Source organism: Hippoglossus hippoglossus, chromosome 8 (assembly GCF_009819705.1).
Source record: "Hippoglossus hippoglossus isolate fHipHip1 chromosome 8, fHipHip1.pri, whole genome shotgun sequence".
NCBI lineage: Eukaryota > Metazoa > Chordata > Actinopteri > Pleuronectiformes > Pleuronectidae > Hippoglossus > Hippoglossus hippoglossus.
In genome coordinates, this window is record NC_047158.1 from 16,694,953 (window position 1) to 16,720,685 (window position 25,733).

The 25,733-nt window shown below is 43.3% G+C and overlaps 1 protein-coding gene across 6 annotated transcripts in view; it reads right to left on the reverse strand.

Annotated features, from left to right (window-relative positions):
• cacna1ia (calcium voltage-gated channel subunit alpha1 Ia) overlaps positions 1–25,733 on the reverse strand; it is a 147,705-nt gene that overhangs the window by 74,431 nt on the left and 47,541 nt on the right. For all 6 annotated transcript variants that reach the window (XM_034593934.1, XM_034593931.1, XM_034593932.1 and 3 more), the window contains one exon: positions 6,162–6,273. In XM_034593934.1, the coding sequence (XP_034449825.1) occupies positions 6,162–6,273 (112 nt within the window). The remainder of the gene's footprint in view (positions 1–6,161; positions 6,274–25,733) is intronic.

The following is a 25,733-nucleotide window of genomic DNA, read 5'->3' on the forward strand; positions in this document are numbered from 1 at the left end:
AACCTCTGATGATATTTTTGGAACAAAACTCCTTCCCAGTGTTTTGCCCTGGGCTGTACGACTGTTTGCTGCTGCACGCTATAGCCTGTAACCCGGGCTGCTGCCTCTTGACCCGGAAATGTACAAGGCCTGGACGTTCAAATTAAATCATTGTTGTAATTTGGCTTCGTGATGATGGCGAAGGTTTATTCTTTGTTCCAAAACTGTCAACCAGACATCCACGCACAAATACTGTGCCATATTACCAAATGGAATACTGTTTAAATGTTATATATACATTTATGTTTGATTTGTTTGTTTGACCTAAAATGTAAGAATGTTCACGCATTTTAAAACATCTGCAGATAGAAGATAATGGAAGTAGAATAAGTGAGTTAGAGTCTAAAGGCAACAACAAACAATGAAAACATGCCAATGTGTCAAAAATTAAAATATTGCACTCCAGTTGTATTCCTCTGTCAGTCGGTGCTGTTTCACCCTACAAACGTTTTTTTTCCCAGACTCATGAGGTAAATTGAGACCTTTGACCTTTGAAATCCAATAAGTTATTTAGTAAGGTCCCAGTGACCAACAAACCCTAATCAGTTAATCAATGAGTTCAAGATAATCTTTGTGCCACATCTGGATTGCCTGGACGTGTTGTGAAGATATTGCATTCACAAGGCAAAACATGTGTGTTGTGAGGTTACAGCAACATTGACCTTTGACTGTTGACCACCAAAATCAATGCAGTTCATATTGGAGACCAACTGAGCGTTTGTCCCAAAAGAAAATACCTCATGGCATTTCTTGAGATGCTGTGTTCACAAGAGTGGGACAGATGGACGCACAACCCAAACACATAGTGCCTCTGGCCTCTGGCCATCACTGTCCCGGAGGCATAAAAATAGAGGTTTTTATAGATCACAAGGACTCTCCAGCTGCATGCTGCACTAGGCTGCTACAGCTCAGTAACTATGCCCTGAGAATAGAGTCACTCAACAAATCACATGCCACAAACCAATACATGTGGTGCAATGGGAAAACTATTTTCCACAAGCACTTTAAGGTTATTACCTTTCGTGGGTTTCAGGCAAAAGTTAGATGTCAAACTAGGGACTCGACAACTCGCCCACAGCCGGCCAGAAAACACTGATCTGCAGAACATTTGGACAACCAGGGGTAATAAGCTTCAACCGGAGAAACGCACTGAGCACGACAAGTGGCGCTGGATGTGGAACACAGCATTTGTTATTTACAGGGATCAGATCTCGAGCTGTGCGATTTGCTCTCGTGTGACCATGGCTGTGTGTGTGTGCTGCATGTATGTGGGCTCGAGTCGGTGCTGTTTAACATGTGATCTATCCCTGCTCTTTCGCCCACAAAAACACAAGCATGAGTTCAACCCCAGGCAGCATTCAGAGCTGGCAGCTTCCAATGGGAAAGATGAGAAGATCAGTATCATGCTGGTTAAATGATGTTTTCATAAATAATGCAGCCTGCACGCTTCACATGTAATCCGACATCGGCTGCGCAAGTCAGATCCCTGCCGTGCTCTGGGCTGAGTGAAAGGGGGACTGAATTCATCGTTGTTATGTGCCAGCACTGCCAGTTTCCTCTTCAGGTTTCATCATCAACATGATTTGTAAAGAGGTTGAGGCTGTCTCCTGACGGCCCGCTTCATGATTTGAAATCGGAGCTGGACTGGAAACGACCTCATATGCTGTCACCGCGCGGCTTATTTGGCACGATGAGGAGAGGACGCGGTAAGTAGGTCATCACGATGGTAATGGTGTCAGTTTAAGATAATATATGTGTCTCTTACTCCATATGTGGAGTCGGCGACTGACGAGATTAATCAGTGCATCAAACCAAAGGCACCATGAGGACAAATGTGACGCTGACAAACGGGAGAAGGAATAACTGACACAGTCATTCTACACAGTGTGGGAGTGAGTTTTCTCAACATGTGAAGCTCTGTCTCAAAGCAGGTGCAGATTTAAAGGCACATCCTCTAAAGGTATATCTTCAGGTATTACAACAACTTTGCATTTGCGCGGAATGACAATGCAAAGTGAGTTCAGCCAAATTCCACTAACCCTATTGCAGTCCCTGGCTTCGCAGATACTTCTGGTGATATGCAATGTTTTGTTATATCAGTCTCTCAGAGCGTTTTCACACCTGAAAGTGCGGAACAAGGTCTGAACAAAGGTCAGATTAGTTTTGGTTTCACATTGCAATTTAGGGAGCAAGTAATAATATATGATTTACATATATATGTCTTCATAACCTACATGGGCTGCATCTACCTTGAGAAAATGAATCAAGTGGTTTGTTTTGTTAAAGTTGTTGCCACGGTAATATCATAATGGTATTACTGCCAGGATCACCAACGAATGGGGCAAATTAAAACTCCTCTCTGCTCAAACATTACATCGCCTGAGGTGCTTCTTTTTCGTCATCTTTTATTCAATGTTGTCTCTACTTCCTGCAGTTGGTCTGAAAGTCAGATTGTCTAAACTCCAAAAAGAGACACGCAGCAAACAAGCGGAACAATTGTTTAGTTTGATCCGGAACGAGACCGCCTCTTTCGATCGGACAACATCTTGATCCGCTGGTCTGGGCCACCGCTGGTCTGCGACACCTTTCACACCTGTTATAAACTGAAAAGTCTGAAGGTCTGGACCAAACAAGGGAGGCGTGAAAGTGCTGCAGCACAACACCTGTGCTGAGATTCAGAAACAGTAGATTCAAAAAACAATTTCACACTTAATAATTCCTTCTATTATCGTCTTTCACCGGAACTATTTCCCCGTCTTGACATCCTTCTCAGTGCAGTTATTATCTTGACTGACATGTATATTGATTGGCTGCATGAAAAATGATTATCAATCATAGCCCTGTCGTGTTTAAATCTGACTGTGTTTTTATTTGTTGACCCTTATTTGTCCCCTTTCACTCCCTGAGGCTTTCAACCCTTGAGGTCCTGGGCTTTAAATCCCAGTTTAACACATACAGTATCTGAACTGATCCTAAGGTAATGTGTCCATTGTTTGTGGCTATTACTGTGTCTCTTTCCTCCATGAAAGCGAGGTGGGGGACACTGTATTTCACAGAGGGCAAGGGAAGCATGTGAGGGCCACTCTAACTATCTGAGCCCTGTCAGCAAAATCCCTGCTGTTACCATTAGCAACCGCTGGAACAGGACCCCTCACACTACCTGGGGAGACAATGAGCTTGTTAGAGAGACAAAGGGTGGAGGAAGGGACAGAGTGCAAGTGTGCAGGATGGGGGAATAGGATGGTTCTCGAAGGGAAGGTCGGATGAGGAAGAGAGACGATGAAGCAGGAAGATGTGTGACACGGTTTTAGAACAGCAAGGGATACTTTTTGAAATCTGTACAGTCGACGCAAGGAAGAAAACATCTGCACCTATTCACATAAAGCTGAAAATAATCAGAAAGTTAAAGATTTTGGGTTAACTTAGGTTTGCGAGGGGGGTTAATCTTAACTACGCCTCTAATCACCTGTCGAGACGACATATACCTGGTCAACCCATCACACTCTTTTGGTCCCTGATTTCTCGACACAGCCTTCATCCATTATCCTTCTACCTCAACCCTACTCACAGGCATTCAACCTCTTCTCCGCAAATAAAATTCTCAAAAACCTCTTCCTCCTTGGCTACCACCCTTCATCCTCTTCTCCCTCATCCTTATCCACATATCTCTTCTTCCTACGTTTCCTCTTCGCTACTCATTACCTCTCCCATCTAATTCTAGGTACCGTCTGGGGGCCCCGTATTCAGCTCGGGTGAAATGATGCCTGAGACGGACCCCCCCACACTGACTCTCCCTCCGTCCAGTCTTCAGTGTGCTCTCCCGTGTCAACCTATCAGATGAATCTGCGCCTCAACGCTTCCCTCAACAACTTATCTTTCCTCTAAATCCAATACATAAAACCTTTATTAGACACTGTTGTGGCGTGACCCATGCTTGTGAAGTTATGTCATGTCAAATTAAGAGGATATATTTAAGATGCTGCACTACTTCCAGCTCAGCAATCAAAGCAAAGTTTGGACACTGACCAACTTAACTTATATCCCATCCATTAAAGCACGTGTTCAGATGACACTCAGGTCGATTGGATTTACTAATAAGAGGCTTGTTCTCAAATTTGTGTTTTCACGCGGCTGTAACAGTGGAAAAATGGCAAATGAATTCAAATTCTAAGCAAAGAGGAGCTTTTCTCAGCATCAAAACATGGCTGCAGGTTTCTGAGGAGTCGGTGCAAACCACAAAAGTGCAAAAGTGACCACACCATCGTTAGAAAATAAGAATCGGAGACTTCATCACAGATGTGTAATTTGCCAAATAAAAAATGCAAGACTCTGATCAGCAAATTAATTAACATTAATTAATGTCTGAGGGTGTTTTGCCTTTTCTGGTGTTGGGCATCCCAACCAAGGAGGAGTACCAATCCTAACCTTTGCTTCACAGCTTTTTGAGAAGGATTCACGGTGTAGGAGGATAAAACACATTAAAACGTTGCAGGAACCAGACCAGGGAGTCAAGGACTTTCCTCCACGGTCACCTGACCTTAACCCCCACTGAATATTTATGGAGACACTTAAAGACCGTGAAAGCCAAGACTTCTCTGACAAGATGCTCTGTTGGACGCTGTCAGATCCTGCTAGGATAACATGGGTCATCGGGTTTTCTACAAACCTGTGGAACTTGACAGCTTGAGCGGGAGACATTTCAAACACTACGAAATCTATATACACATATTTCAGACTTTCAACTTCTCACTCAAATTGCTAAACGGAGGAGTGATCTGTTGGCTGAATGGCTGCAGCCGCATAACTGTAGTTTTCATGGTTTGATTCTAGGTGTTGGCTGCACGTCAAACCACTTCTGTTGGCAGTTGACTTTAAAATAAGGCAAAATGTCACAAAAATGATTTTAGCATTTTATGATTTTTAAATAATAGTATTACATTCAAAAGCAAATGCAGAATAGAAGGACCTTTAGGACCTGGAGGCGAATGAGATATAGCTGCACATCATACAAAGCAAACTGGCGCCGGGAAGCTCAGATGCAGGTTTTTCTGCTGACAGATTTTCGCCGTCAACAGACATTAAAATTCGCCAACAGAAATCATGTAAGGCAGAATTAGGTCACTCTTGTCACACCTGAAATTGAGTCTGCCAAATTTGCTCCAGTGAAAAGCAATTACAATCCCTGAGGTGCACAACGAGTCCACAGCCAGTTGGCAAATTACCAAGTCAGCAACAAATAACCTGCATCAGCCCAACACGGCTTACAAACAGAAACAAAAGGGAAAGATTAGCTATTCGCCAAAAAACACGTGAATCTATAGTCGAACATAAGGATCAGGATTAATCGAGTCCAAAGGCAGTAACGAGAACATGAAAACACGATCCTACAAACATTTGTCTCTTTCTTCTCCTAAGAAACCCTCGATGATTTGGAGAACAATCACATTTCAATAGTCTTCATTGGGTCGGCTGTGCACAGAGCCTGCAGGTTTACCTCATTTAGTATCTAGACCCCCGGGGGGTTTACTTTACCATTCAGCCGCACCACGCCAAATAGACTCTCATTCATATCATATCCCTTTCATTTATTGATTTCCATGGCAATACAATTTTTCCATTTTTTCAATTCAAGTCTCTCCTGATTGGACTTATCTCATCTGGGCTAAGACTTAAAGATGATTTTGACAAAGCATTGCAGTAAAACTAAGAATAAAAGCCTGTAGCTGAAGCTTTAGCGTCTCTGTCCGTCCACAACCATATTTTCCACTGCTGCCATTTGTCGAGTGAATCCTCATCACAAAGTGATAAAATCACACGCGGCTCCACAAGACTTATATTAAAACAAACCAAAGTCCCTATTCCCCGTTCAGAGAGCAGGAGAAGATATGAACCTTCCAGGAGGGAAATATTTTTGTCTGCAGTGTCTGCGTCACAGTGTGAGAATCAGCGACAAGAAGAGGGGTGAGTCTCTCTGAGTTTTTGTCAAATAAGTGATCGTTTTGTCTTATATCTCTTCCTTTATGCGCCGACATGGTGATGTTGCACACGCACACGCACACGCACACGCGCACACACACACACACACACACACACACACACACACACACAGGGGTCTGCCTTACCTGCAGAATCTGGCAGCGGTCCGAGGTGCAGTCGATGTTCTCACAGGGCTGGTACATGCCCAGTGTCACACAGTTGAGCAGGATCACCATGATGCTAATCCTCTCGAACCACGTAAGAACAGGGCTGGGGTTAAGGAGCATTGCAGCAGAGAAGAATTACACAGTAATACACATACTATAGAGTAAAGGGGGGGGGACCCCTGAGGGCCGGGACAGATGTGATGATGGAGATATCAGTCAAACACAATATGTATGGTTTTAAATACACGTTGATATTTGTAAAGAAAAAGGAAGACAGAAAATGACGGATGTGGATTAAATGTGTTCAGAACTAAAACAGTTTGACGTGTGTGATGGAAAGATACTCATCATATTTATTTCACTGTAAATAGCCATATGAATAATTGCGTCCGGGGTTTCGATCCTGTTTCTCCACCACCTGCCTCCTGGGCTGGTCATGAATCAGTTTCTCTTTCCTTCACTTTTCTCCTTCATTTCTTTAAACCTTCATACTGCTGCCTTAAAGACTTGGGAATAGGTTATTTAAGCTCAAGCGGACGTGAAGGTATAAGCACTGTTTAACCAACACAGTAAAGTGCCTTTGTACAGACCGGTCTTTGTGGACTTTGTATTAACTCGACAGATAAAAGTGATTTAAGGCAGCTCATTTATTATGCTCTAAGCTCTGATGCATGTCTCTGCCCCATGAAGGCGTCTCCGGTCAGAGTTCATGTCGGTCTTTAGCTTGTGCACCAGGGGTGAGTTTGTTTTCACTTCTTCATAACCTGAGTGGGTGGCGGCTTGGCAGTGTTAACAGGATACAGCGGTGCACGTGAATCACTTCCCAGTACAGAGCGTGTAAACATGTGTATATGGACAATTGGCTAGATTCGAATAGGAAAAGATGAATTGACAAATACTATCTTTGACGTGTATTTGGACTTCTTGGTTTGGTCCATGTCCCATCCATGAACGTGGAGGAGGAAGGATTCATGACCTATACTGCAGCCAGGAAGCCACCAAGTGCTGATGGAGACGCTGTGGCCTCACTTTTAAGGGCCTGGCATGTCGTCCATCTTTATAATACAGTCTATGAGCCGTACAGTCATATTCAGCACCTTTACCTCTGCTCACCATTAAAAGTATGGAAAGGGACAGATTTATGTCACAGTCATCACGTTCAGTAACTGACTCGTTCACATCTGCATGTCGCACATCGTGCGAGCTGTTCACACAGCTGCCACTTTGCCGGCGAGTAATTTATCAATGAAAATGAAATCGAGGAGTAATTTACCAGCCAACCTGTTTTTGCTGCATGACAGAGTTTTCCAAGGCAAAGGATAGAAGTCTTTAATATTTATAGGAAAAAGATGAAAGATAAAGAAAAACAAAGCCAATGCAATTAAAGCTCAAGCCATTGTTTTACAATCATATTGAACATTGTGTCGGATTTACAACCAGCTTAACTTTTTTAGTATTTTTCCTTCGAAATGCAAGTGTCATTAAGGGTTTGTATCTTTTCTAAAGTCCGATAAAATGTAAAAGATGTATATAATTTTTTAGAGTAATAATAGAGAGAGTTAAGTGGACTCTGAAGACAATCTGAACTGATGATACACACACACACACACACACACACACACACACACACACACACACACACACACACACACACACACACACACGCACACACACACAAACATAACCACTAGTTTCCTAACCCTTGTGCTCTAACTTTAATCACTGACCCAAACTTCACATTTTTCCTGAATCAGTGAATCACGTGGCTTTTGTTTCAGATTTCGTGGTATTTCGTCTGAAATGTGTACCCATAGGTTGTCAATGACACACACACTCACACACCAACATATTCCCAATTTCCTCTCATCCAGGGATTATGTGATTGCACACATCTTAATTATACATTTTTTCAATATGTCTCACTCCTGCACACACACAGACACACACATGCACTTTAATCTGCGTGTCTCTCCTTCCTGCTAGCTCGCCTCTGCCGTCGCCGTAGCGCAGCTCTCTGGGGTAACTGAGTGAAATTGGGAGAAACAATATCACAACAATGTGTCTGTCTCTTCTCCCATGTTTCCTCATCTAAACACAACCCCTACTTTTGAAATGACGCCCTAACACCATTTAAGTTACAGAATTTTTTTCCCCCTCTTTTCCTTTCGGCACATCTTCGTCCTCAATATCATTTCAATTTCCCATGTGTCCCTTCTCCTCTCTTTTCCTTCTATCTCTGCTTTTTCTCAGCTTTTCTATCCGTTCCCAGGTGTGACAGAGCAAACAATGGACGGTTTTGCCCTCCCAGCAAAAAACCTACGCAAACCCTTTGGGACATATTATACCACGACAGGCAATGAAAAATCAATCAGGCCTGCGTATGTGTATAAATTTATGTGCATGCATGAGTGTATGCATGAGTATGTGTGTGTGTGTGTGTGTGTGTGTGTGTGTGTGTGTGTGTGTGTGTGTGTGTGTGTGTGTGTGTGTGTGTGTGTGAGTGCAGCATTCCCATAGCGCAAATAACGAGCCTGCCCTGAGGTTCTGTATTAGCAAAGCAAGAGCCAAGAACAGAGGCATGGCATGAACTCGCAGACAAAGAGGGAGTAAGACAGTCTGAGAGATAAAGGAAAAGAAGGAGAACAAATACACATGTCTTCAGAAAGCGTGGAGGAAGACTTGTTTGGGACAAACAAACCCAACACACGACACAAAGGACAGAAGCCGTGGCGATGAACAGTGCTCGTTTTGCAACATTCTTAGCAACCCTTCATATCTCAGAGTCTAGAGTATAAAAGCCTTTGTGGAGCAGCTCGGGTGAGCACGCACAACTACCTCCACGCACACCTCATTACAGGAACAACGCCGCCCCTCTCACCCCTACGGACTCCATAGGGGCGCATCAAAGCTGACAGTATCAGCAGCATCTGCTTCGACGTGTGAAGTGAATCAGCGCAGGTTCGAGTTCGGTCTCTTTGTCGTACTGACCCCAAACCTCTTCCCCTCCCCATGGGAGATGAAGCAGCGGGCGGCTGACTCACACCCAGCTGATTCCAGCACACGAGCTCCGTCTCGTCTCCCCCAAATCATGCTGGGAGGGCGCTAACTCAGTCTGACAGCGTGGACGCTTTGAGGAAGAAAGGAAGGGCGGCCTGCTGTTATAGAGCTTCAGCGTTTAATTTGATTGTTCTTTTGAAGCTATATTACCCTTAAAGTGCTCACGTATCGGGTTGCATCTTTCCGTCTCGGTCTTTTCCTCTCGTCAGCATCTCATTTTCTCTTCCTTTGCTTCGCTCTCCTTCTGATGCAGACAAGGGGCATCTCTCTGTATTTACCCTTTTCTTCTTCATCTCCCTCCTCTTCGCCTTGACGTCACTACCCATTTTTATGCCTGTCTCTCTGTGTCAATACAGATTTTGTTTGACACTCGCTCTCTTCTGTCATCCCGGGTTTTTTTTGGGGGTTCTGTTCGGTGCTTTCCATCTATATCAACCTCCCTGTCTTCGATCATGACAAATGATTTAAGGATATTCACTTTGTGTCGCTGATTCTATCTTTTTGTCCGACTTTGTGATGCATTCAGGAAACAAAAGGCAAAACTAAGTAGACAGAAAACCATCTAGAGAAAAGAAATTCACTCAAATCAAAAAAATGTAAAGATGCAGGAAGCTGGTGCTAAAACAAATTTATTACCTGTATGCATTATTTATTTTGTCCATGTATTTCTGTTTTCCTCGCTGATTGCAGAATCTTAACTTTTTTCAATAGCAGTCTAACAACTGAGATTTATTCCAATGTGCTAAATATTTAACCTCTGCGCTATTTCCCTGCCTCTTCTTTCAGGGCTTACATGCCATATGTGGCTGTGTCTTTTCTAAACTCCTATTCGCATGTTGTGAGGATTACTGGATAATCTACAAGGATTTATCCTATGAAAACAGCATGTTTGAACAATTTCACATCTTTTTTTGGGGCCTGGTTGCTAAACCACTGGTATTATCAAATGTGTGGACACAGGGAATTTCCATGTGCAGAGGGTATTATATTCCTTTATACTGTGGAAGAACTAATTATCTATAATGCTTATCCTTTGAGGGTCGTGGGGGGGAGCTGCAGCCTATTCCTGCTGACATTGAGACAAACAGAGACAAACAACCCTGTGTGCTCACATTAACACCTGTGGTCAATTAACTTAAACCACACACACATGGGGAGAACATGCAAAGTCCACGGCTGAAATGGAATTAGAACCTTTTTGCTGTGAGGCACCAGTGCAATCCAACAACACAGAATTGATTTATTGATTAAAAAAGTACTAATTATGTTATTAATGTTCTTTTGCCTTTAAATGTTCAGTGACAGTCAGAATGGTAAGATACATGTAGTGTTATTGCCACAAACACCATGGTGGCTAACACATTCTTGTAGGTTGAACTGATGTCTGCTGTAAAGTATTGACTTTTGATTTCCTTTCGGTCTCAGCTTCTGCTCATTTCTTTGCTGCGAATAGACTGAGACGCAGGACAAGACCAAGCTGCTGCATGACAATAATTTGGCTTCATATTGATGTAAATAATTAAAGAACCCAAATCTATTTCTGTGCGATTCTTTTCTCTTCTGTAAAACAGTAGGTTGTGTGTGTGTGTGTGTGTTTTGAGGGGTGGGGGGGGGGGCATTCACATAATCCATAGAAAATGGATTATGAAGGAATGGCTCCATTAAACGCATGCACCAAATCAACAGCTGTGCGTGCATGTGTGTTTGTGTCTGTGTGTGTGTGTTCACGTTTGTGCGTTTAAGAAGAGGATGACTCACGGCTGAGTGAGATCTCTCTAAATTACAATGAGGCTTTTGGACAGAGCTTTCTATATATATATATATATGTGCGTGTCTGCGTGTGCGTGCGTGCGTGCGTTGTGCGTTCCTGTGAAAACCCTCGGGATCAGTCTCATTGAGAGTGAATCAAAATGACGTTCTGCTTCTCACTGTGGCGCTGAAGCCTGTGCCTGTCTCTCCTCCCAGTGAGAACACAGCATGATAAGTCACACGCTGTTACACACTCACACCCACAAACGCACGCTCGCACACACAGTTCATGTGTAGTCCCAGTGAACCACTGCAGCAAACATGCACAAAAACAGTCCCACAAACACACACACACTCACACACAGATATCCTCCCCCAACAGGACTTGTGTGTGACAACCTGTCCCATCTAGTCGGGTGTGTTTTCAGAATTCGCTGTCTCCAAATAAAGAAATCTGTGGTCGTGGCGCGTGCCACACTGTCAGCTGCTGTTGTGTGACCCGGCGAGAGAGGTCCCAGCTGCTGGAGGAACTCTGTCAGTGTGACTGAGCGATGTGCAGGTAGAAGCTGATCCAGAAGGTGTCTGTGCACAGTCCTCGGCTTCAGACACTCACACTTTGGTTTGGCCTGTAACTGCTCACTCCCTCTCTCCGTGACAAAGTAGGCAGGCAGACTGCCAGAAATCTCCACACCTCCCTCACTCCCCTCTCATCCCTCTTTTCATCTCACTTAATTTCCTGGTTCCTTGTGGCAAAATTGATCAATGAGTCCATCTATGTGTCCGACTGGGTGGCTCGAGCTCTTTTTTCTGTCTGACCCTCTGGCTGCTTGGCCTCGTTTCCTCTCGCCTGTTGTTCTGGAAGGTTCCTCTGTCCATCCTTTGTCTGCCAACTCTCATTTTCTGCCTAATATTTCTTGCTGATGATTCTGATCTCTTCCACTCAGGGCGGCACACACAAAATGAAAGAAATTTAATAACACAGGGAAAAAAGTAACAGTTTGTTACCTATATAAATATTACAATTTATTATATATATATATTTATGATGTGTGTGTATGCATGTGTGTGCATATTTGTATATATATATTGGATTCTACTGAGATGAGGAGGTGATGTGCAGTCACTACAGGTAACGTACAACTGAGAACTTGTGCTCCAACTCAAATGTGCACACCCTTCACTATGCAAACAGTTGTGCAAGTGACTTACAGTGAACCTTAAAGAATGACAGAAGGCGATGCCAGAGAGAGAGAAAGAGAGAGAGAGAGAGAGAGAGAGAGAGAGAGAGAGAGAGAGAGAGAGAGAGAGAGAGAGAGAGAACGTCCATCATATTCTCATGAACCTTTCCCTCCCTGAAACCTCTGCAGCCAAAGCAGCACACACACAGCGGAGCGCTGAGTAGAACAAGTAAACCACCATCTTAAAAGCCTCAAGCAAACTGGGTTGTATGTTTTAAGTGCTGCTGGGCTTGTCTCAACCAATGTAACCAGCTCCAAAGAACAAGTTTGCTCATGAGGCTATAATCACACTCGTACGCACGCTCTTCCCCTCACATTAAACAAAACGATTTGAAATATGAGGGAGTAAATTTGCATCCTTCCCATCACACTAAAATCCTTCCGGAGTCTTTCATATAAGACCTTTCTCGAAATATAAAGGAGTCTCTCAAATGTCGAAGATCCACAAATTTCACTTCTAATGCCATGAAAAGAAAAATGCATTGTCACTCAGTAGAGCTCATATCTACACCAAGGCCCAACTCTCCCTGTGTGAAACCACATTGAAATTCATAAAAATCCAGATTTTGATATGGATCTGCACCAAACAAACCTAATGTTGTTAAAGAAAGTTCTTCCTTGGGTCTGAAGGAAGCTTCAATATGAATTCTACCAAAGTAAAGGTGATGGATGAATGTTCCTAAACTGTTCATGTTCTTGTTCGCAGCTCTGAAGTGATGTTGTCATTAGTATTGATTCTTCATTATCTACTCGATTCACTTATTTAAAACCTATTTGATTTTAACAAATGCGTTTGGTCACTCTTTGTGATGGTCATCAATCCTGTTAGCAGCCAATCAGTTGGTCACTCTATTGATCATTCGCCAATTCAGAACAGGAAAAGCTACGTGAAGACTTTGTGCATCACCTTTTTTGTATTATGCAAAATTATGGCGCTGTGATGTAAAAACCTTTAATCCAATCAAGGCTGTTTTTATTAAATTCCGCCTTTATCAACATAGCTTTGATTTTATTAAATCTGCTTCACGCCGACAGAACAAGATTAAAGTTAAGAAAGTTACATAAACTTTACTTTAGTGTTTTCTTTAATCTAATTTCTGTGAGTTTCACCTGACGCACAGTGAAGTGGGAGATTAGCATAATTTTCCTCAAAGATAAAGTCTAAGCATTACTGGCTGCTGTATCCCTCTGTGATCAGGGAAGAAGTGCACATTGTCATGTCAGCATACGCTCAGCAATATGAAGACAAGCTGTGTTTTTGATCAGTTTATAAATAAAAGTGGAGACACAGGCAGGTTTAATCTAAACATTACAGCCCCGGTTTGCCCCGCTGATGAAGGTTTGAAAATGCAGAAAAATAGTGGTTCAAAGAAATCAAGCATGATATTAATTTGACCCGAATTAAAATGTGTAGATTGAATCTTGGTCTCACACTTTTCCTGTTGGACAATTTCAGTATCTGCTTGAATGTTTGTTGACGGCAAAATATACATATATATTTTTTAATGAAACTGTAATGTCATTTGATAATTGCAATACCCTTCACACTAGCACACAGATGCACACACAGACACACACATATGGCCGAGACAGACGGACACACAGCGCCACAGCCCCACACGGCAGGCAGCGACCTGGAGCACCTCGCAAGACAAGCCTATGGCCTGTAACCAAGGCAACAGGAGCAGACGGGTTCCCTTTAGCCACCGAAACAACGCAAACTGTCTGTGTCAATACTTGTGTGTGTGAGTGTGTGTTTTATGTGTTGCGTGTTTTGCAGGTAAAATGTAAAACACATGACTTTGAAATTGTTTTTCGTTATGCACAGCATCTGCATTGTAAGACAGAGGGTGATTATGTTTTTCATCCATATCTGAGCATTTGAAAGCTCATGGTGTGTGTGTGTGTGTGTGTGTGTGTGTGTGTGTGTGTGTGTGTGTGTGTGTGTGTGTGTGTGTGTGTGTGTGTGTGTCTCACTGTATATGCATTTCACCTCATATCAGCTCAGCACAGCAGGTGCCTTGCTCCAGTACATTGCTGCTGCTAGTGAAGCTGAATGCATTGCAGACGCCATGGGAAATATAAGCCAATACTTTCTTTGTGTGTGTGTGTGTGTGTGTGTGTGTGTGTGTGTGTGTGTGTGTGTGTGTGTGTGTGGGAGATAGAGAAAGAGCGACATGACTCAGTGAGATGGAAAGAAGGAAACTGAAACACAGACAGAGGGAGACCAATATAAACTGAGTATAGTCGCGAGTCGGGGGTGAAAGAGGATGTCAGTGAGAGCACAAGACTGTGGGCAAAAAAAAAGTGAAAAAGGAAAGCGCAGGGGAAAAGGAGAAAGGTAAGAAGAGAAGGGGAGACATCAAAAACTTAAAGAGTTTTGTGGGTCGGTGGATAGCGACACATGGAGTGTACTCACAAGCCATTAGTTTGGATTGGACACAGAGTCAGAGTATTGGGAACAGGCAGAGGGAGAGAGGAGAAGAAGAAAAAAAGAGATTTGTGATGACAGGACGATGCTGCTGACATCTGCAGGGACTAGTCAGACTGTGATGTGACAAGCGACCATCCTAACCAGCTCGCAACCTCCCTCCAGCCATCTGCCTCCCCCCATCCGTGATGTATTCTAACTCTCGTCACGGGTAGAAACCCTCGCATTAGCATTAAAAAGAGAGATATTCCTCATCGAGGGACACTACTGACAGTCATCTGTGCCTCCGAATGTTTGAAACCCTGAAGTCATGCGCCCAGTCATACAGCAACTTGGCTGGACACATGTGGTGACACCATCTGCTCTGTGATCTCTCCCCCAACTTCCCACCTCCTTGGAGCCACTATGACAGCAAGTCGATGCCAGAGGAGCAGGAGCTGGATATTGTTTGCTTCAGACTGGTACTGGTTCCTTTCAGTACTATTAACAATCACAGAAAGAATAGGAAACAAAGCAAAAAAAGAGACGGTGATTCTAGGTGAGAGAGAAAAGTAGTTTTTGTGACGCTTGTAGCTGACGGAGTTCCTCAGGGCCACATGACGTGACAAAAGAATCAATGTGGAGCTTTGTCCATATGGTCACATACCGTGAGCTCTCAGTTTTCAAAACTGGGAATAATGTACTGGTCCTTCAGTAGCTGCCTGCAGCATTTGTTATCATATCATTCAAGATGGACCAGAACTAGTATGTTGTGATTAAATAATCCAGGCTAGAATAATGCTGGCAAGTTAGACTATTCTGTTAAATTTGCCTCATCTAATGAAAGAAAAGACAATACTTTGAGGTCTTGATGGGAGATGCTCATATTGAGCTGGCACATCATCAAATTAATTAGACGATTCCTTGGGAGAATGTGTGCGATATGTGAACTATATTAAATTTCAGGTTGCTCCCCTGAGCAGCACACAAACAACACCCTCATCACTCTCTGAACTGACGGAGGGGAGTCAGGGTAACAGAGATCAGAAGGAGGAGAGGGGGATGAAGAGGATAAGGGGGAACTATAAGCTCTCATCGCTCTCATCGCTTCATCCATATTTCAACAGAGGTCTAATGGGCTGACATGATCCCTTGTTACAAACAGAGGGAGAAAAAGGCACGGGGGTGTCTGTGAGAGGAGGAGGACACAGGAGGCAAGGCAGCGAACACAAGACAGTCCAAGTGTGGTCTTTTCAAGGTTAAATCAATTTGATATTGATTAAATATTCCATTACACAGGAATACCCATAAAAAGCTAAATCAAAGAGGATACAATTTTCGCAGAAGGCAGAATGAATAAAACCAAATGAGTCCGGTTATATTTATGCACAAGAAAGTCTGCAAGACTCTCGGAAGCTCGATTTGCCTGCTCCTCGAACCACAAGGGTGCACCTCCAACTTTCAGATTTTCCCCCTCACTTTGTGTCGGCCTTTTCTCTCCCTGGCAATCGATTTCCTCACGATCGGTGTGCGCCTCTTAATTGCAGGCATGGCGAGTGCTTCGCAGGTGTTTCATGAAAGAAGAACAAACACGGCGAGAGCAGCGCAGCAGATGAATGAGGCGACGCCGAGTGGTGGTGAGTGCGAGAGGAGTCAGTGAGACAGAGGGGGAGAGGGAGAGAGGGAGAGAGGGAGAGAGAGAGAGAGAGAGAGAGAGAGAGAGAGAGAGAGAGAGACTTAAAAAGAATTATGAAAAGGCTGTGATCCGTCCATTTGTGATGCTAATTCCCCAGCAGAGCAGAGAGGTGAGAGGTGAAGGGTTCTCTGTCTCTATTTATTCCTTCCTCTCTCTCTCTTTCTGTCTCTCTCTCTTTCTCTTCCTCTCTGTTTACTGTCTTTTCAGTCAGTATTGCACAGTGTGTTGATGCATAAATAGCTTCTCTTGAAGGTCCCATATTTTTCATTTCCATGGGAAGATATATTTGTGGGTTTAAGTACTGGAAACAATGTCTATGTGAAACTCATCATAAATAATTTAATAAATGACTTGAAAACAGCTTTAAAAAAGTAATCCAACAATCAGTAGTAGGTTAAAAAAAGATTAAAAGTTGAGAAGAAGATGTCTCTGATTGCAGGTTATGCATTTTTTGATTTATTTAGTGTTTTCCTACTTTTCTAGTATCTACTGTATACACTGTCTACTGCTTTATAATCAAATACTTTATCCAATGTGGGACCTTTAGTCTTGAGGGGATTTTGCGTGTACTGCAATCAAATGTGTCCGCTCAGAATGAAGCTCGGGTCACAATTTTCTGTCCGAACCCGACCGAGCCAAGAGGAGTTCTGTATTTTCTGTCTGAACCCGACCAAAACCAAAGGATTTCCCAGATTAAAGGCAAGCGCAGTGTAAACAAATCGGCCAATGAGACCAAACCCAAATATAATTTCAGAATTTTTGTGCAAACCTGATCAGAGCTCGTTGGCTCCCAAAGGGTTGGTATCCACACTCTAGTCCTCAATACAATATGATATGGATTCTGACGCCATTTGTAAACGTCTAATATCACTTTCTGCTATCAATCAATTAATCCTATTGAGTAAACAAACAACAAACATTTGCTGGCTGCAGATTTCCAAATCAAAGCTACACTGACCTTCCCTTTATCAAGTTTAAGTTATATTTTATCAGCGGATCAAATGAAAACCTGATTTCAGAACAACCCTATTGAATTCCCAACCACACAAGCCTCAGTCTGCCCGTGAGCGCATGTTGTACACATCTTTGGCGAGTTTCCTTATTGCCGTTAAATAATGCAACGTGTGTCTGGGGAGGATTGGGTGGAATCATTGCGTGTTTGACAGCCTGGCCCAGTTCTCAGTGGCATTGAGGAGATGTTCACGTTGTGCAAACATGCCCTGCTGCCAAAGCCACATTCCAGAGGCAGAGACTGATCATTCAGTTGGTTTATTTCCTACACGTATGTAGATAATGAGATCGTTTTATCAACGTTTTTTCTGTCGGGCTATGACAGCTCCTGAGAATTCTGCTATGTATTGTAGTCTAGCCCTGAAAGCTATGTGGCATTTACTGTAACCCAAACTCTTAAAGGCGTATGTGGACGGATTCTTCTCTCTTGACTCTGGGTTCATTTCATACATGTTTGTGCATGTTTTCTGAAACTTCATGGAGAAAATGGAGTCCTGCGAGAGGAAAATCGTGGGGTGCAGTGTAGCCAATAGTTCTTGCAAAACATGGCTACAGGACACAACGAAGAAATCTTTAAAAAATGGAGGATTTGTTTGGACGAGACGCCGCCTTTACCAGTGCCTCTTTTTTTAACATTTAATCACGACATCCTCCACTGTCTCCATCTTTGTTGTCTTTGAGCTGCCTTCTCGCAGACATCCGCGCAAACATAAAAGCAGCATCTGAGTTTACTGTAAAACCAACTCCGGCTATACCGCGGACTTGAGCTGATGCCACAGGAAAAGAACTTCTATTGTGGCCTCAATGTTACCCCGCGCTCTATAGAGCTGCTGTGACAGCTCCCACTCGGCTCCTGTTCCTGCAGCAGTCTCTCTGCCAGCACCCAAAGCACCAAAGTAGTCAGTTCCATGTCCCAGAGTATAATCCACACACTGTGATACAGAGTGACTGACAGCTAACATGACTGAGAGATTGAACATCTTCTTAGCTGGATGCATGTGGAGTAAAGCTTTTAAATCCTGGGTAAATGTAACTATTTATAAATCATTCATTTATATGTTCCGTGTTACACATCAGTTTTCTTATAATGAAGGCTACTGTGCTTTATTATTTGTATTTCTTTAAGTGCAGCCACTTAAAATGCTCTTGCCAAATTCAAATTGAACATTAAACAAGGAAGGAAGAGTAACGGAGGAAGGTGACACACACACACACACACACACACACACACACACACACACACACACACACACACACACACACACACACACACACACACACATACACACACACACACACACACACACACACACACACATACAGAGAAAAGATTCCAGCTCTTGAATTATTTACGGGAATATGAAGTCAAATTATTGTCACGCAGCAGCTTGTGATGGTCTTTTCTTCTTCCTGTGCAGCAGTCGTCGCTACACGTGACGGAAACAGAGATGAAGATTGCAGCCCAGACTAAAGGACATCCAAAGTCACTACTTCAGAGCAGATATTAAACGTATAGAGTTCAAACTACGCTCGTTCTTGCCAAATTCAAATTAAACATTAAAAGCCCAGGCCACACTAAGAGGGGATGAAAAGCACGCACACGCACATACATGAAGTAACTACATAATTTCCATTTCCCACATCCTCGTTCTCTTTGACCTTGCTTTTCTTTTCTCCATCCCTCTCTCCCTTCTTTCTCTCCAGTTAAAAGGAGGTGACTTTTTTTGACCCTGTCTTCTGGCTTTAAAAAGAATTCTGTCAAGCTGATGGAGTTAGAAATCTGAAAAAATACATTGGTTTTCTCAGCCGCTTTATTCTCAAACCAGGAAAATAAAAGAAAAAAGTGGGCTGTGGAAATCAAAACACACATGAATACACAGACAATAATATGAAACTGATTAAAATTATTTGCTTTTATGCAACTAACCTACAACTAACTGGGAACTGTAATCTTTGTTTGTTTTCTTACTGTGAAATATTATATTATTGCTTCTGGCGCGTTTTGTTTTCCCCTCAGTTCACTACAATGGATTTTGTTCTAGTGAAAGCACACACACACACACACACACACACAGACACAGACACACACACACACACACACACACACACACACACACACACACACACACACACAGACACACACACACACGCACACGCACACGTATAATTTTTCCTCAGCTAACCACAAACCATTATTTTCTATTATATTTTGTCTCTCAGTTGGATCACTTCAGAGAATTCTCATTGCCTCTGCAGCAGCGAGTGTGGAGAAAACCCTGCAGGTCCAGTGGTTAGTTTGCAGGGCACGCTGAACCCTACGTTCCCACTAAGTGACTTCGCCCCGACTTGCCTTTTGTTATTTGTTTGCGAGTTAACTTTTTGGAGAACTTTGGTCTTTGTGAAGGGCTCGGAGGGGCGAACACTTCACAACTTCTCTGAGTCTACACACCCTGTTCCCTCGTTTCTCTCCCCCAGTCCCTCAGTTGTTTTTGTCCTCATAAGACTACTACAATATTAATTCACTGAAAGACTAAAATGAAATAGAGGAATGGACTCAATAATGCATAGCACCCTCTTCTGTATTTTGCTACCTTCAGACGAAGCCCCTACAAAATTAGGACACTGAAATGAAGGGCAAGCTTGACTGGATTAATCAAGTCAAAGTTTACTTTTGAAATGGCTAAGAAAGTTTTTTTTTTCTTCGCTGCAGTTGGTTGGAATAAGTTAGTCTTTATTTCCAGCATGTGTGAGTGTTGGTGGCAAGTCCCTTGCATGTCAGCACCACAGGAAAGCCTGTCTTTACTAATTACTACCTGACACAGACACAGACACAGACACACACAGACACACACAGACACACACAGACACACACACACACACACACACACACACATTTGTCTGCACATATATACCCAGACCTCCATTAAACGACTGCAAAGAACATACGCAATTACACTCAAACACACACCTGTCTACAACAACATCTCCGCCTTTATTTTTGAAGCAGCTCACATGTCACCAGACACACACACATACACACACACACACACACACACGTACACAGAAGCAACAGGAAGCTGGTAATTTGTCCCCTTTCTGCACTTCCACTCACTCATGCTTGGTCAGGCCAGTGAGAGCAGCGACGAAGCAGATGAAGCGGAATGACGAGCCAAGCTGCCGCCCTCAACTAGAGGCTGCTAGCATGACCCAGCAAAACCTCAGAGCGCTGGAAGCACGACATATCATATTCAAAGAGGTCAGCCTTTCCAGTGTGACACATAACAACGGTTCTGAGCCTAAAGAGCCGGCATGTCAAACTGTTTGTAGCTTTGCATTATTCATAATCTTATCTTAACAATGGCATTGCACGTTGTTCCCGGCTCATTTGCAAAGCTTCCAAGTCTCCCCACAGGACATTACTATCATTACAAGAGTCAGACGGCCATTCCCTCATATTAATGTGCCCAATAATGAGCCAGCAGCCAAATCTCTGTGCCAGAAAGGTAACTAAAACGAAATGTCAAAAACATTGGGCAGGACGAAGGCCGGTGGGTTTATCTCCCAAAAATTGAGAGTAAACTTTACACAGAGGTACAATAAGAGTGAGTCATCTTAACATTTGTCAGCGAGTCCTTGAGGCGGGTAGGGGACAGCGTACACAGATAAAAGACTCTCTGCCGTCTCTCAACCGTCAAGGTGCCCTCGTACAAGTCATGTAAACCTCAACAGCTCCAGTGGTCCTGTTGGTTGTTGGCACATGAATGTGTGTGTGTGTGACTATGCAGCTGTCAAGCTAATGTTGAAAAATGCCTGCATGCTCGGAAAACCGCTCACCGTGTATTACAGTTGTAAAATAAGAAATGGGCCCACATGATTATTAATCATGAAACCGAGGCACAATCAGCTATAGTGGCCAAAAAGGACAATGACAGAACACGTCGATAATAACCATTCCACTGATGTCATTATTGACCCGTCTGATTTGAGAAGGATGGAAAAATCGAGGAACTGTAAGACGTGACAGAAACATGTTCAAAAATGTGTCCACTCTTTGCCAGCCAATTCAGTGGAAATAACAGGCTTCATCTTTAATCTCATATTACAACTTCAAATATGGCAGCGGTTGCAAAAAAAAGCCCATTGACGCTCACAATGCAGTGAGACAAAATGAAGACGGGGGAACAAAAGAACTGTTCTCCGATCATTCCATTTGTTTAAATAGGAGCAATTTCAGTCACGCTTTGGCTCCGTGTTGCTTTTCATGTCTCTTTTCTTTCAGGCGGTGTCGTCCTTCTCTCGCTGTGCTGGGGCTAAATATATTCCCCGGAGGTGATGTCAGGGTTTGTGAGGGGAGACAAGCTGTGTGTGTCTACTAATGCTAAAGTCATTTGTGACTATATTACACTATATTTTTCTGATCTTTTTTTACAGATAAATGTTCTGGTGACAACCGGCGAACACAGACCTGCTCTTACTGGGTTTAACGAATTAAAGTCGACTAATTATCACGTTTAAAAGAAATCATATAATAAAAGTAAGAATTGCTCACAAGCTGCAGAACAGATAGCACTGTCATACAGGCTGCATGAGCTCAGCGGCTTTAGCTAAAGCATAACCAAGGTCAGTCATTGCTGCTCAACTGGTTCCATTGATATTAATAGGCACTGGCAGTGACTGCACCCTGTGGGATCACATCTCCGCAGGTTGGCAGGCTCAGGTATGGCCATGCACAATAATGCACAAGCGCACACACACACACACACACACACACATAATGGAGCAGACGTGCACCGATTTGAAAGCGTGCACACAGCCTCTGATACATGCTTTCACATGAACACACATTTCACTTTCACATGAGGCACATGCAATGAAAAAATCCTTTGAGATTCAGGTAGAATATATTTCCAAATATTCCTGAACTCTTACTCTGTAGTTTACTTGAGATCCCCCACTATACCTTAACCAGTGGTGTTTCGTTGATACACAGCCCCACCACTAAACACACACTGCAGACACCATCATCCAAACCTGTCCTCTGAAGGAAAATACAACAATGTAGAAATGTAATAAACAGAAGCATATGTTCCTATGTTTAAGAAGCTAAATATCTAAAATCTTCTTTTATTTTTACCATGAAAGACTAACTTATGGATTCATTTGGAGCTTTAAATGGACGAGGAGCTGCTTGTTAGTGTTCGTGTACACATCCAGTTTCTAATCTACATAAAACTTCAGTATTCCTGACAAAATATCTTCACGTGACCTGGCGTGACCAATGGAATAGTAGACGATTAAACCCACTCAGTACCTGTGTAGTCTCGAGTTAACTTCACATCTGCTCGCTGACTCGCCAGTGGCTCTGTGAGTGATGGGACGTCGGTCATGGTGACACTCTTACCTTTGACTTACAGATCGCTGAGGCAACTGTAACTTAACGAAACAGAGGCCGAGCATATGTAAGAGAAGAAGAGTGACAAAGGTGGGCAAGCGACAAAGAGAGAGAGAGAGAGGGATGGGAATCCTATTTATCACATGTGGCAAGGAGGCAAATTCAGCATATTCCGACAGAGTAACTCTATCCTCTCATTTCCGTCTTCCCGAAGCAATATCTCATGTACTGAATCCTCCTTTTTTATGTTTAGGCTATTTTCATTTCATCTATGCTGTAAGTGGTCCTGTTAAATTGAGAGAAATATAGTTTTATTCAACACTGTTGAATCTTTTGTATCATGTGGTTAGGGAACTATGTATGTTAATCATATTTAACCCTGCAGTTTTAGACTACATACATTTGACCACTCAATGCAGATGTGATCAGACGCCATAGAAAAGACTAGTGGGAGTGGTCTTTAGATACAGAGGAAACCTATTTGGATACGAGGATCACTGCAAACAGCATCAAAGAGAGGAACAATAATAAACCACCCAAGGGCATCAATTTTAGCACACCCTGACATACATATTGAATAGGAAACCCAATAAACCAGCATCCGTCACTGAGCTGTCTGGTCTCTGAACCAATAAAACAGGCACTCACACACTAGCGCTGGCCTTGAGACTGTAGAACGTCCTGTAGTAGTCCTGATCAATAACGTAATGGGGAATTAAAAAGCAAAGGGGCATGGCCGGAAGGATGAGGACTGTGGGTGTGGGTGTGTGTGTGTGTGTGAGGGTGTGTGTGTGTGTGTGGTTGTGGGTGTGTGTGTGTGTGTGGGTGTGGTGGGTGAAGTATCCGTCACGTTTCTTTCAAAAATCTGCATTAAATAACCGTAGACACGTATTCATATATCCACATGACACTCACCAGTCAGTTCAGTGCTCATTGTGACAAACTGAGCAGGGGGGGGGGGAAATGGAAGAGGGTGAGGGATGCAGAACTGAAACAGACGGAATGAAAGCAAATGTGTTGTGATAACATCATTTAAAGAGTGCTTGGCTCTCTGAAGGCCCTGGCTGTCTTTGCACTACCGCTCACACTCGTTTGACTGGGAAAATAGCCAAAAGGACACACTCTCTCTCTTTCTCTCTCTCACATGCATACACACACACACACACACACACACACACACACACACACACACACACACACTCTCTCCAGTGCCAAGAGACTAAATTGTACAGAATTGTGCTGTCAAGTCTCATTTGTGAGATAAATAGTGCACTGGGTATGATTTGAAAACAGCAGGTTGTTGGTGAGTTCTGATGAATGATCTTATTTTGTGTGTGTGTGTGTAGGTTTAGGTAATAATGCACTGCATGTGGTCCAAAGGACGGAGGGAGAGTGTGTGTGTGTGTGTGTGTAGGTGTGTGATCACCTAATGAAAGTAAATGTGGAGGGATGTATCGAAATGCGTGGGCATATCTTCGCTTGTACACACACACACACACATGAAACGCACACATGAACACACACATAAATGACCCTGCTACAAACCCTAAGTGGGGTTATCAGGGGTCTTCAGGGGAGAAGGGTGCAATTAGAAGAGATGACATGTCAGCCATTTTGCACAAACAGAAGTCAGAGCAGAGGTCGGCCCGGTGAACCGCCATGTGGGTGTGAAGGCTAACGTGATCTCATGGGATGGCGTAAAAATAGCATGCCACTGCAGGAACCTTTGCGCAGGTCATGTTTATACATTTTAAGCTTTTCTGCAATGTTTTTTTAGGATAGTGAGGAACATTAGAAGAGAAAGTAGAGAAAGGAGAGTGAAATTAAACACTTAAAGCAGAAAAAGCACAGTGGTAACACGGAAAATGACTTCAGGAAACCGGTTTGTACTCCAATAGCACATATATCTGTCCTTTATTCTACGTGATGGAATTAGCTTAGGAGACAGGGTTGGACTAGCATGTCTGTCTTCATATGGAAGAACGATGGCACATACTTCCACCAAGGCCCCTCAGTCCCTTAAATTCAATCAAGCCACACCAATTTGCAAAAAAAACTCACAATCCCATAAATGTGCCTGATGATGTGTTGCCACATTGCTGCATTTATTTCTCCTCTACACCTCCTTTCACTCCCCTTTTCCCTCGTCCTCTCTCCTCCCCCACTGGGCAGTGTGTCCCTCTGTGGGCTCACATCACTGGAGCTTGTTGCAATAATGTCAGTGACTCAGGCGCTGATTCTGTTACATGACAGGCTCCAGAGTTTCAGAAGAAACTTACCAACTCAGCTACTTCGGGAGACCATCAAGAGCTGCACGGCCGTGTGTGTGTGTGTGTGTGTGTGTGTGTGTGTGTGTGTGTGTGTGTGTGTGTGTGTGTGTGTGTGTGTGTGTGTGTGTGTGTGTGTGTGTGTGTGTGTGTGTGTGTGTGTGTGTGTTGCTAAGTCGAAAGCTGATACTTAATGACCTAAGCCCCAAGGCTCATTTGAGCTACAGATACCAGCAGTCAACTTATGTCCAAACATCTGGAAACACACAGACACACACACACACCTACACACACATATACACGGGCACACACACTCACACACACACACACAAGAGCTGAGCTTTCATCATTGGCCAGAGGAAGGGTTTTAGAATCCGCCCTGACAGATGCCGCCCACACATCATCAACACACACACACACACAAACACACACAGGAATAGGATTTAGGCAGAGTAAGATCCATACGTGTGTAACATATATCTGACAGCTTGGATTATGTGTATATATGATACTAAGAAAAAAACAAGAGGGTGATTTGTACATGTTCGTGCATGCATGCGTGTGTGTGTGTGTGTGTGTGTGTGTGTGTGTGTGTGTGTGTGTGTGTGTGTGTGCGTGCGTGCGTGTGCGTGCGACAGTGACAAAGCAGGGCCATTTCAGTAGCTCCCTTGTGGTCACTAACTCTTCCTCACCTCTCTCTCTATTTTCTCTCTTTGATAGTCGCTCCATCT